This window comes from Anguilla rostrata, chromosome 7 (genome assembly GCF_018555375.3).
Source record: "Anguilla rostrata isolate EN2019 chromosome 7, ASM1855537v3, whole genome shotgun sequence".
NCBI classification, from domain to species: Eukaryota; Metazoa; Chordata; class Actinopteri; order Anguilliformes; family Anguillidae; genus Anguilla; species Anguilla rostrata.
In genome coordinates, this window is record NC_057939.1 from 46858735 (window position 1) to 46871616 (window position 12882).

The following is a 12882-nucleotide window of genomic DNA, read 5'->3' on the forward strand; positions in this document are numbered from 1 at the left end:
TGTTGTGCTGCTACAGTGTTTTTAACTGAAACTTTGTCTTGCTGCAATCTTGGCAATGTCTCTGTTGAGAAGAGGACTTTTATCTCAATGAGACTTCCTGGTTAAACAAAGGATAAATAATTAAACAATGTATGCTTCGACTGGACAATGGACCTATTGTAATCTTGACTGGAATTACTTCACATAGAGATGTCTTGATCTTCCCCAGTTTTCTCCAGTCGTATAAGAATAATAAGCGGATCCTGCACTTTTATACTGCTCTGTGTCAGTGCACTTCTGGTTCGGTAGCCGTGCCTGGAGCAGCTCTTGTTCCCTCTTCTGATGTAGTAAAGAAATACCCAGAGTTCTTTGAGGGCGGAGCTTGGGCATGTTGCAGACAGGAGGGAGTATCTGGCTCAGGGTTCTGTGAGAGGCTTGAGACACAAAAAAGACGTTTTAGAGATTCAAAGCGGGGTGTTTAACCCTTTGAAGAGTGTATTTTTGGAACATTTTTTTTTCTCTTCCAAAATTTGACGTCGGTGTTCTAGAACTCCATTGCTTTCAATTACCATTAGGGATTGTTACATCTCAACAAAAACGTTTTTCAATACCAAGTTACTTGCACAAACAAAGCTCTGTCTTTAAGTCATTAAATAAAACTTGCTAAATCTAGGCCTTTTATATCAAAATGAGGCCAAGTTACAAAAAACAATATTGTCTATCTTAGCTCACACTAAATTAAACAAACTCTATTCAAAAACAATGCTACAGTGTAGCTGAATGTAGCTAAATGTCCAATGGAGGAGTATTATTGATTATGGGACTGGAGCATTTGTGATGAAGAAATCGGTAGGAAAAAGAAGAACGAAAAATGCAAACAAAATTTGGGGCTGTATTGTGTGGGCGTGTGAAGTTGCATCTGATTTTTGTGTTTACATGAGGTCAGAAGGTACAGAAGTTAATTTTCTTTAGGGTTGAGAGTCTGTGGTCTTTGTGGTCATTTCTGCAGGAAAACCTGAAAAGTGCCAAACCCATGGTGCTGTATAGGTATGGGACATCCCCTGCCAAGCCATAACTTAGCAGATGGCATATCTGCCATCCCAATCAGCAGTAGAATGTTCAGTTACGAACATTCTAATCACATATTTGTGATCTCGCACCTTAAAGGGTTAATGACTGGGGCAGGCTGGCCGAGAGGCTGGGGGTGTGGATTTGTAAGTGTGTTAGCGTGTCAGGAAGGAGCTCGCAGGGTCAGGGGAAAGTGCAGTTTTGCTGGGTGATGTTCGTCCTTTAGCATACGGCTCAACTTTTCTTGAACCCGTGTCTTTATGCCTGGAGTTCACTAATCTGCTTTCTGACATGCTACTGGCAATAATGAGCACATTTGCCCTTATATTTTCCAGCGTTGCTGAATATCTGGATAATGTCACTGTGCCTCAGGCACTTGACATATATATAGTTAGGCACGCGCACACACACACACACATATATATATATATATATATATATATATATATATACAGTATATATATAGTCATGGCTTTCTTTTCTGCCAACCCATTTCACTGGAGTCAGGTTAGGTGGATCACACTTTTTGAATTGTCTCAGTACCTTTTTTTATTCTACTGATATTTTGGCAAGCGCAGGCGGCGCGTCACTTTTGAATTTCAAAGTCTGTCTCCTTTCTCAAAGTCTGTGCCCTGTGCTCCGTCAGCTGAAATTCCCCAGCTACAAAGAGCCTGAGAGATTTCATTTCATTAAGGCAAGGAGAGGCACGCGCGCTTCAAGGTAGAATAATCAGAATAATGGAAACGAATGAATTGAAATGAATTCAGGGGTAGGACAACTTCCTCTTGTACAAGCAAATGTATCTCCACAATGGAACCCTTTATGTTATGCCCTTTCTCCTGGTTGGTGAAAGCATGAGAATTCCGAATCCTCCCATTGGCTTAGAAAATGCTGCTATTTGGTCACAGAGGCTGTGCTGACTCTCTCTGTCTGCTTGTGTAGACTTGCTGCCCCAAGAGCATATGGGAACAAAATGTATTATACTCCCTGAAGGTGACAGATGTGCTTACATTTGTGCAAAGATTACTCAGGCACAGAATCTCCCTAAGGCTTCCCCTGAAGAAAAAGCAATCACATGTACATTTAATTCTTATCTCACAAGTTAAAGACTGTGCAGTGTGTTCGCCACCAACTTTTGGGTTGAACAGACAAGGAGGCATAACCGATTTATTTTTACTTCAAGCTCCAAAAGGACAATGAGCCATCTGGTACAGCGCTTGGATAAATAGCCTATATATTTCAGTTAAGCAATCTGAACGCTGGAAATAATACAGTTTATCAGTGTGCTGCTTTTTTCAATGGACCAGCTTCCAGTGTAGTTCTCTAACAAGAACAAGAGGAAATATAAGATTCAGCGAGGCCCGTTTCAAGGTGATGAATTGCATGAGGATGGTGTAACTAATCAATTTGAAGTACCCGGTTTTGTTCTTTAATTAAGGCACATATAACGAGCAGTGTTTACTACTCTGAAACACCACTTGCTGGTAGCATGTACTATACTTCAGTTCAGTCGGTCGCTGCTAAGTAATCTCTATGATGTGTGGTCTATAATTTATCTGGGCAAAAGTAATAAAAAATAAAAAACCCATAAGATATTAGATTGAGTAATCCAATTACTCGGCAATTCTGAAACCACATTTTATTTTGTTTTTTTCTAATTTATTTTTATTTCTTTCATTCAGTAAGATCATGGGCCAGGATAATGGTGTGCTAGTTGTTCTGTGAGCTAAACCCATTTTCATAATGAGGGATTTGATATTGCGTCATGTAAAGACATAAAGAAGCCATCACTACCTTCCCGGAGACATTTAATCACTCTAGTGTTCACATTTAGCCCTACTTTATAGTCATGGGAAGGAACTGTTCTCATCTGGCTCTGCACTAAAGCAATTTAAACTAAATAATATTTAAAATATTAGATATTTTTGCGTCTCCATAAATCCCATTGTGCTCGATGGTACTGAATTTACCTCAGCCCTAATAAGGAATGTGTTTCCACTGCACGGTGTGTTGAAGGGACTGATTTTGTCGGTTGGTGAAAGTACAGCCCAAGGCTAGCCGCTGGGTAGTTCATGCTGCTATAAGACTCTGGTTTCCAGGAGTTAGGGTTCGGCCCAAAGTCTGGAATGAAATCGTCACGGTGCCAGTGATGTCACTCGGGGACTGAAAGGGGGCTAACGATGGGTTGGCGGGGCTGTCCAAGTCGCATATCGCGAGAGCAGCTCCTGCGGACGCGTGCGGTGTGTGTGCTGCAGCTACGCATGAATTGTATCCCGCTCTCAGGATGCCCCACCAATGCCGTCATTCCCGCGTAGCTCTGCTGATGGACTGACGGAGAACGTTCCAGCGATGGCACATTCCAAAATGGGATGAAGAGAATAAGAAAATTGGAGGGAAAGTGCAGTAAAACATACAACAGCCCACAGGTGAAAGCTGAGAGAAAACACTTCCGCAACATGAATGTGTGATATGAAGTAGTGTTGGTGAAAAAAGAGAACAAGTAGGGGCTGTCACATTTTGAATTCCAGCTACACATAAAATCGGTGCTAAGGTTTCTGTGTTGCTTAAACTTAAACTAACTCTATATGAATGCTGCTTTTGGGGTTATGATTGCTTAGACAGAGGATTAACGGTAGAGCCACTTGAGGAACTGTCCTGTTCTGTTCTTTAGTAGGGCTGCACTTCTGAAGGCGTGTGGCCAACTGCTGACAAAAAATCTAGTGAATTTGAAAAAAAAAAAAATCCTATTTAAAAGGTTATTATGAAAACCATGTTCTTTCATTACCATTTTAGCATTGCGGTGAATCAATGAACGCATGTCGTGGAAAGTCTGGCTGTGCCCTTTTACCGCGGTAAGTGGGAAGTCGATATCGCACTAACAGGGAGTTGAGGACCTCTCGCAGGTGAAAGTGCGGTGCGCGAGTCGTTCCGCGTCGCCGGCGTTACGTAAGTGAACGCGTGCGATTGGCTGAGCGCTTCGCTGTCACGCGGCAGAGACAGGCGCGAGTGCAGAGTTTCTCACCATGTCTGTACGGTGCTTCCAGCAGTTCATTTAAAAGAAAGAGACTGTTGTTTGTTTCGGTTTTTTTTAAATCACTGACTTACGCCTCTCTCTCTCTCTCTCTCGTGTATTTGTGTGGCTGGTGTGCGTGTATGTTTATCTGTGTGTCTGCGTCCACGTGTGTGTGTGTTTGTATGTTTGTGTGTGTACATCTGTGTGTGTGTGTGTGTGTGTGCATGCATGTCTGTGCTTGTGATTATGTGTGCTTCTTTGTATCTATGTATGTCTATGTGCATGTGTGTATTTGTGATTGTGTGCTTCTATGTATCTGTGTACGTCTGTGTGCGTGCGTGTGCTTGTGAATGTGTGTGCTTCTGTGTATCTGTACGTCTGTGTGTGTTTGTGGTTATGTGTGGGCTTCTGTGTGTCTGTACGTCTGTGTGTGTGTGCTTGTGAATGTGTGTGCTTCTGTGTATCTGTATCTGTATGTGTGTGTGCGTGTGTTTGCGATTGTGGGCTTCTCTGTATCTGTATGTCGGTGTGCGTGTGTGTGCGTGTGGTTGTTTGTGGTTATGTGTGTGCTTCTGCATATGTGTGTGTGTGTGTGTGTATGTGATTATGTGGTTCTATGTATCTGTATGTGTGTGTGCGTGTACACTTGGCAGACATTGACGAGTGTATGGACGGCTTCGTGGAGTGCGACAGCAGAGCCACCTGCATCAATCTGCCGGGCTGGTACCACTGCGAGTGCCGGGATGGTTACCACGACAACGGACTTTTCTCGCCCAATGGCGAGTCCTGCGAAGGTAGGCCTGTGCCAGGGCCTGTATATCATTAGCAGACCCATTAGGTACCTAGCCATGCTAATACAATGTACCTATTGGGTCTGGTCCTACTGACCCTAGATCAGCCCTCCTACTCCAAGACGCTTTATGAGCGAAGCCCTGGTCTAGGGTCAGCTGTGCATTTGATCTCGTAATGAAAGTGGTTAGGATTTGGGTAAGCCAGATCTGATCCCAGGTCAGCACACCTTTATGTGCTTTATGGTGCTTCAGGTGCTTTATGAACTGATGGAGAAAGCCTGTTAGAGGCAACTGTGAATTCTCAGGCCCAGGACACAATATGTTGGGAGCCCCCAACATATAAATAGTTACACGCTGTATCCTGAGCCCCCCTCGGTCCCGAGCCTATGACACTATGACAAAGCCCCCCCCCCCACCTGTGGCCCTGGAGGTGCGTACCTGGTGGAAAAGCACAGTGTGAGTCATGGTGCTGCTGATTTTTCTCGATACACATCCTGTCCCCCATTGGTGGTGCCAATCCTCATTTACATTCCTGCTGGACCAGGAGAAGCCCTAACAGGTGGGCCTCCATCTGAACACCTACAGTGACGGCCTCTGTGAAGTGATGGCCCCCCACACACAGCCTGTAAAAAATGGCTGAAGTTCTCGAAAATCAACTTTGCCCATTAACTCCCCTGTGTTATGGACGAGGACCCGAAGAAGAGGCGTCTTTCCGGTGCCTGTGCGTGGTCTCTGAAGAGCTGAATTCTGACTCACCAGGGAGGCAGACTGTAGGCGGCCTGGATCGGATGTGCATTTGCTTGGGGGGAAACATTTGCCATCGTTACTTAAACAGATTTAAGCATGACGTTGCTGTGATTTTGGCAGGATTTACTAGGTTGTATTTTATGCCAATGAAACACTTTGATTTTCAGAAGAAGAGACTACAGCATACGAGTGCTTAAGGATAAGAGAAGTTTCCAAAAGTTCTAGTGGAAGATAAGAGGCAAAACTTTCTTTGGGGAAAAGGGGCAAAAACAGTGTGCACCAACTAAGTCAACATGTTCTATTGTGCAGATCTCAAATAGAATATTTTAATTATATCACATCACTCTCTCTCTCTCTTTCTCTATTTCTCTCTTGATCTCTTTCTCTCTGTCTCTATTCTTTCAGTTTGAACTTTATTGGCTCTGTATAAAATATGTATGTATTAATGAGTATAAACAACTCTCAGCTAGAAGCAAATACAATAGAAGTAGTGGCTTAGTGGCAACAAAAACTGTCCAGTTCAATTGCTGTATTGACAAGACATATTTTAACAGACATATTTTAAGTTGACTAAGCATGTTGTTTGTACAACAGTTAATTTCTCTAATTTATTTACATTTCTGATGTTTGGTGAAGAAGTGCAGACACTTTTATGGGCAGTCAGGTCTTCCTCTCTCACTCCCTCTTCCTTCCTCTCTTCCTGTCTCCCCCTCTCCCTTTCTCTCCCTCCCTCCCCCTCTCCCTCGTGCCCTCTCCCCCTCTTCCTCTCCCCCGTAGACATTGATGAATGTAGGACTGGGAGGAACAGCTGTGCGAATGACACTGTTTGCTTTAACCTGGAGGGAGGGTATGACTGCCGATGCCCCCATGGGAAAAACTGTACCGGAGACTGTATCCACGACAACAGAGTCAAGCACAACGGCCAGATCTGGGTCTTGGAGAACGATAGGTGCTCTGTCTGCTCCTGTCAGGTAAGTAGGACGTGTGTGTGTGTGCGCATTTGTGCGTGCATTTCTGTGTGTGCCTGTATGTGTGTGCGTGCTCGAGCATGTGCGTTAGGGCTGCAAGACCACAGTGCTGTCTGCAGACTGCTCTTCCTGCCGAGAGTTAGTGAGTGTGGGTGGGTATGTGGGTTGTTTGGACAGTCTTGCTTGTGTGGAGGAAAGACTGAACTCCATCTCCCACAGGGTGAGAGGCAAGCATGATGGGAAGCGCAGTCCTCCCACATGCTGTGGCTTTCCGTACTCTCTCAGAACCTGCAGACAGTTCACTGGCTCCCTGGGGAAACTCTGGACCTCGCCTCCCCCATCTCTTCCTCTCTCTTGCTCCCTTTGAGTTTCTCTTTCTCAAAATTCAGAATGCTTTATTTGCATGAAACACATTTATAAATATTGGAGAAGCGTACATACAGAAATACGTTAGAACATGAACAGTTGCTAATAATGCCAACAAAGAAAATAAAATCTTTTCATTTGTTTGTTTTTTATAATTAGAGAGAATGTTTCCTAATTTATGAATATTTCCCTCTCTCTCATGTACTCCCTCTCTGTCTCCCTCTCCTCTCCTTCTCTCCCTTTCTCCCTCCCTCCTTTCCCTTTCTCTCTCCCTCTCTCTCCCTCTCTCTCCCACCCCTCCTTTCTCCCTCCCTCCTCTCCCTTTCTCCCTCCGTCTCTCCCTCTCTCTCCCACCCCTCCTCTCTCCCTCTCTCCCTGCCCCCCTCCCCCTCCCTCTCTCTCCTCCCCCCCCCCCTCTCTCAGAGCGGTCTGGTGATGTGTCGCAGGATGGTGTGTGACTGTGAGAACCCCACTCTGGACCTGTTCTGCTGCCCGGAGTGTGACCCTCGGCTGAGCAGCCAGTGCCTGCACCAGAACGGGCTGCGCACCTACGGCAGCGGGGACACCTGGGTGGAGAACTGCCAGCAATGCCAGTGCCTGGTGAGAGACCCCCCCGTACCCCACCCAAAACCAGAGCCTGGGGCAATTAGAGAGGTGCCCGTCTGTACCCCATCATAGACCCAGAATTTGGACAATTAGAGAGATACCCCATCATAAACCCAATACTGGGGTAATTGGCAAGATACCCCCCCCCCACACTCTATCATAAACCCAAGACTGGGGCAACTAAAGAGATACCCCGCAACCCCATCATAAACCTAAAATTGGGCCAATTATAGAGTTTCCTCCCTGTTGTATCTTGAGATATTCCCGTATGAAACAGTCGCCTGCAAAGAGATATTCAAAGAAAGATGTTGTTTGTTTCTTCACAGCGTCTCAGCACAGCAGTAGATTACAAATAAAGAGTAAAGAACAGCGTGGAGATAAAGTTAAGCGGCTTTGTAGGAAAAATTAAATGACGGCTGTAGGTAACGGGCATGAAAATCTTGGCGAAATGCTCTTTCCCGCATCTCTGCCGAGAATACCACCCACTGGGACGGGGGTTTTTTTTGGGAAACGGTGGAGCGTGGTCGCTGTGCGCGAGTCACAGACGAAGCGTGCTTCGCGCGCAACACCGCCGCCGCCGCCGACGTTCCGAATGCTGGCATCGAACGGTCCGATTACTCCCGCCGGCTAAATACGGAACGCTGCATCAGCCTGGAATTCTCAAACCCCCCAGCCTTCGGATTCAAAGTCCATTTCGGTCCGTTATCTTTATGGTGCGTCGCCTTGACGACGCGCTGCGCTCACGAACGGGGTCATCGCGGTGCGCGCGACCTTGGCGTCCTCTCTGCGCGGAATCCGCGCGTAAAACCCCTGGGAACCTTTCGCCCCTCCCGTCGGCCTCCGTCACGGGTTCGGCCTCGCCTCCGCTCTTTCAGACGGGCCCGACGGAGCTTTTACGAGGACCTGAACCTCAGGAGGCATTACGTCACCCCCCCACTTAGCCTCGCCTTTCAAACGCTCCCCTGCCCCCGCCCAGCCTGTGCGTTTTATGAAATGTAAATTCGCAGCTTGGCATTCCGACGGTGTTTTCAGTATCAGGGGAGGGGGGGGGGGGTATAAAAAAAAAGCCAGTGTTTTGTTGCTTTTGTGCGTCTCCCCTTTCTGTCCCCATTAAATCATCTTTATCGCCTATCTGTACCGCGCCAACCCTCCCCCCCCTCCCCAATCCCTCCCCCACCCCGCGGGAACTCTGCAGGGTGTTCTTCCGTTTAACAAATCAAACAGACCCGCGGCGTAGCGGCTGCGTGAATCGCGCCGCGGACGCTAGCATTATCGCGCCCGCGCACAAACGCCCAGGCGTCGCTCGTTCGGCTGGGGTGGGGTGGGGGGTGGTGGGGGGGGCGTGACGGTTTCCCCCCTTTGTGAACCGCTTACGCGCCGGACGAGCCAAATTAGCGGGAAACCCAGTGCGCCGCGGTGCGGTTTCCCTCGACGCGGCGCCCCCTGTGGCCGTTCTCTGTCCCTGCGCCAGAAAGCCTGCCCCCCCCCCCGTGAATTGGTGGAGCTTGAAAGGCCAGTGGAGTGTGGGCTGAGGAGATAGGCCTTGTCTGCAGTGTCATAAAAAAAAAAATTATGGATTAATGAACTCTGAATAAACTCCGTTTCCCAGCTGCACCCCAGAGTGTGGCGCTTGGAAGCTTCTGGTCAGAAGCTGGAAAGAGAAAGGACAGCCCTTTCCTCTTAATTTAGCAAGTAGTTTTTTTGCATGATGGAAGAGTTGCTTGTCGAGTGCTTAGAATTACAAGGTTCCATCTGACTCTTTTTATGGCTAAAGTGGGTTATTAACATGGGAATACTCTTTATGTCATGTCAGTTTATAGATGAAACACCTGAAATCTCTTTTTTTTTGACACTTTAAGCTACTGTGAAGATGTAGCATAACAGAATCCTATGGTACAGGACTCGATGAGTCCTAATGCCTGATCTCTCGGTAGCATCTTATCTGCTGCAATTCTAAGCGTCTGCCATTTTGGCTCATTTAAATAAGCACTTAAAATGCAGGTGTGAAGCCTGCTGCTGACTCTCTTCCCCTCAGTCACTGGCTGAGTATGTGGCTATAGAACTGAGGGCCTTAACAGTCACGCTGCTCACAGGCATAGAAACGACTCAATAAAAACCGAATGTCACCAATTAAACCTAATCGTCCTTGAGCATCCTTCCCTGCCAGAATGCAGGACAAAAAAGTATTTCTTTCGCATGCTTTGAGAAGCATAATGAGAGTTCGGTGCGCGATGTACTCTTTTCGCGCTCGGAACAGAAAGCGGCTAACAGCATTAGCCGCTCTCGGAGCTAATTCTCTTTCTGGAGCCTGACCCAGTTCTGTTTTACCATCGTGATTAATCGGCGCGCCCGTAGAAGCGATCTGCGCAGCCGAACATTGATTTTTGAACACCTTTAATCTGTGCAGATAAAAGGAATGAGATGCCAGACAAAGGGGTACGTGTGATGTACAGTTGGGAGACGACAGCTTCATGTTTTACCAATGAGACTGACAAACACTTCCAGCTGCCAGGGGATGAAATGTAGGATATGCTTCATGGTTACTTATGACACTGTATGTGTATGTGTTCGCGTGGAGCAGGTGACAGTGACGAATAGCCAATCGTTTTGTTCGTCACTTTGCTCCTTGGAGGCCAGAACGAGGTTCGCAGTCGGAAGAACTGATTTTGTAATTCCAGTTGATAAATGAAATATAATTAAATTAAATTGATTTGGAATGCTCGATTCAGCTGAGCCTTTTTATTTGCATATTTAATTAATTACACCCCGCTAGCATCCAAGCCACTTAATCTTAATCATTTTGAAATTTAGTGCATAAAATTAAAATTACGCTTAATACAAAATGTTCACCTAATGGCTTTAATAGTACAGCTAATAATTCCCAGCTCTTGGCTTTGATGTTTATATGAAACTGGCATATTTTACACAAAGTTAGCTGCAGTTGTTTTTTTTTGTGGTTCTTTCTATAAGTAATTTGACTCCCAACACGGATACCCCATTCACGGAGAAACCCCATTCCCTCGACATGGGGCACATGGGTAATTTGCTGCAGTTTTTCGGCCGGATGAAAGAAAATGATTCCATCACAAATGTTGAAAATGTTAGGAGAGGTTGGCTGAAGGGATCTAAATCAGTTTAACAAGGACCTGTAGAATTACACACAGTCAACTGAGATGGCCGGTGAAATTACTATAAGCTGTTACAGATGATTCACATTTATACTCATCAGCAATCCCAAATCAGTGCTTCTGTGTTACCGCTGATCGGTATTCCAGAATTCAGTGCAGATGTATCATTTTGTACTGTCTACTGGTCAGAATTCCAGAATTCTATAGAGATGAGTGTTCCAGCATCCTCTACTGATCAGTAATCTATAATTCACTACACACTCCAGCATTCCAATGTTTTCTACTGATCGATATTTCAGAATTCTCTACAGATGAGTGTTGTAGTGTTCCCTCCTGGTCAGTAACTTGGAATTCACTACGCACTCCTGTATTTCGATGTTCTATGCTTCAGCAATATGGCATGAGAGGCCGTGCTGTATCGTGAATGCAGTCATGGCTCCACGCCATTATTTATTTTGTAATATTATTTGTAACGGTTCATGTGCCGAGTGATGCTGTCTACAAAGAGGCTGCTTGATTAACTCTTACTGTATCAGATTTACAACGAGTGTAGAATGCGGTCTCAGCCAATCGGAATCCAGAATCGAAAGCGACCCGTTTAATAAGCATCAGTATTCCGGTCTCGGCTCCGGCTCGCGTCCCACGTCTGCCAGCTGGCCTGTGTCCCCCCGCGGTGTTCCGCGCCGGTGAAATGCGGCGTCTGTGTCCCAGCAAGGTGAAGTGGACTGCTGGCCGCTGTCCTGCCCGCCGGCGGACTGCGAGTTCACGGCGGTGCCCGAGGGCGAGTGCTGCCCGCGCTGCGTCGCCGACCCCTGCCAGGCCGACGCCGTCCGCAACGACCTCACCAAGACCTGCGCGGACGAGCACGGCGTCACCCGCTTCAGCGGGTCCTCCTGGCGCCGGCACCGCACCGAGTGCAGCCTGTGCCACTGCAAGGTAAGGGTGCTGTCTCAGCATGTGCGCACAAACACACACAGACACACACATATGCACACACATACACACGCGTACACATACTAACACACACATACACATGCATGTATACATACACGCACACACACACACACACACACACACATGCTGTATTTACACACACACACACACACACACACACACACACACACACTGTATTCACACACACACACACACACACACACACACACACACACACACGTGTACACATACTAACACACACATACACGTGCATGTATACATACACACACACACACACACACACACTGTATTCTCACACACACACACACACACACCAGTCCGCTGCCATGTGACTCTCTGTTTCCCTGCAGAATGGACACGTGTGCTGCTCAGTAGACCCCCTGTGTCTGTAGACCGCCAGAGAGGCTCTCAAGGCCTCCCATCCACAAACTTCTTTATACCAAATGCAAATATGTATCATACAAAAGGAATAACGGACTCTCCACCATCACCCCCCCATCTCTTCCCCCACCCCCGCACCACCCACTCCCTCCCTCCCCCCCCCCTCCATTGTGCCTCATCGTGGTGACTTCTGCAGTAAACCCATCTTGACCATGAAACAAAACAAAAATATTTAAGCTGGCATGACTGTACAGTATTCATTGTTGACTAGTTGCTGTTCTTTTAATTTTTAAAACACATCTCCATTTGTGAAGGATTTCGGTGTTTCCCCAGTAGTGGTGATTCCATGCGTTTCATTTCCGATCTTCACGAGAGTCGTCGTCTGTACATTATCTCGTCGCTCGGCAGCGCTTGGTTTATTTTGTGCTTAATTTATTCGATGACTTGTTGTTGTGTAACGGTGAAATAAAGATTTTCATTTACATCACTTTGCTAGACTGCAAGTCTTTTGTGCTTCTTTTCTCTCATGCTGTCAAATAATAGTCACAAGCAAGCTGGTACCGTGACAGAAATCGCTCTGAGAAATATTGTGGTTTCGCAGTTTCTTACGGGAGATGTGGAAGTACGACTCAGCCTCGGTCTTTGGTGAGATTGAGTGGGTGTGATTGGGGCTTCCAGTGGTTTTCAGTGGCTGACAAACTCTCTTCTGCTTGTAAGGATTGAGGTTTATATTTAAACATTAGCATTAGCAGGTCTCTGTATTGGGGGTTATGTTTAAACCCCAGAACAGAGACCTGCTAATGCTTTTGCTCATTATCTCATTTAGTAGAAAACAGACTGGGGAGATGGTAAAGAAGATGAGTGTGAATAATTATATCCTT

The 12882-nt window shown here is 46.4% G+C and overlaps 1 protein-coding gene across 2 annotated transcripts in view; it reads left to right on the plus strand.

The window, feature by feature from the left end:
* The window catches only part of LOC135259869 (protein kinase C-binding protein NELL2a-like), a 71715-nt gene extending 59227 nt beyond the window's left edge, over window positions 1–12488 (plus strand). For both annotated transcript variants that reach the window (XM_064344731.1, XM_064344730.1), the window contains 5 exons: window positions 4714–4854; window positions 6376–6569; window positions 7356–7532; window positions 11378–11602; window positions 11971–12488. In XM_064344731.1, coding sequence (XP_064200801.1) covers window positions 4714–4854; window positions 6376–6569; window positions 7356–7532; window positions 11378–11602; window positions 11971–12012 — 779 coding nt within the window. In that variant the 3' untranslated portion in view covers window positions 12013–12488. The remainder of the gene's footprint in view (window positions 1–4713; window positions 4855–6375; window positions 6570–7355; window positions 7533–11377; window positions 11603–11970) is intronic.
* The last annotated feature ends 394 nt before the right edge of the window (window positions 12489–12882 follow it).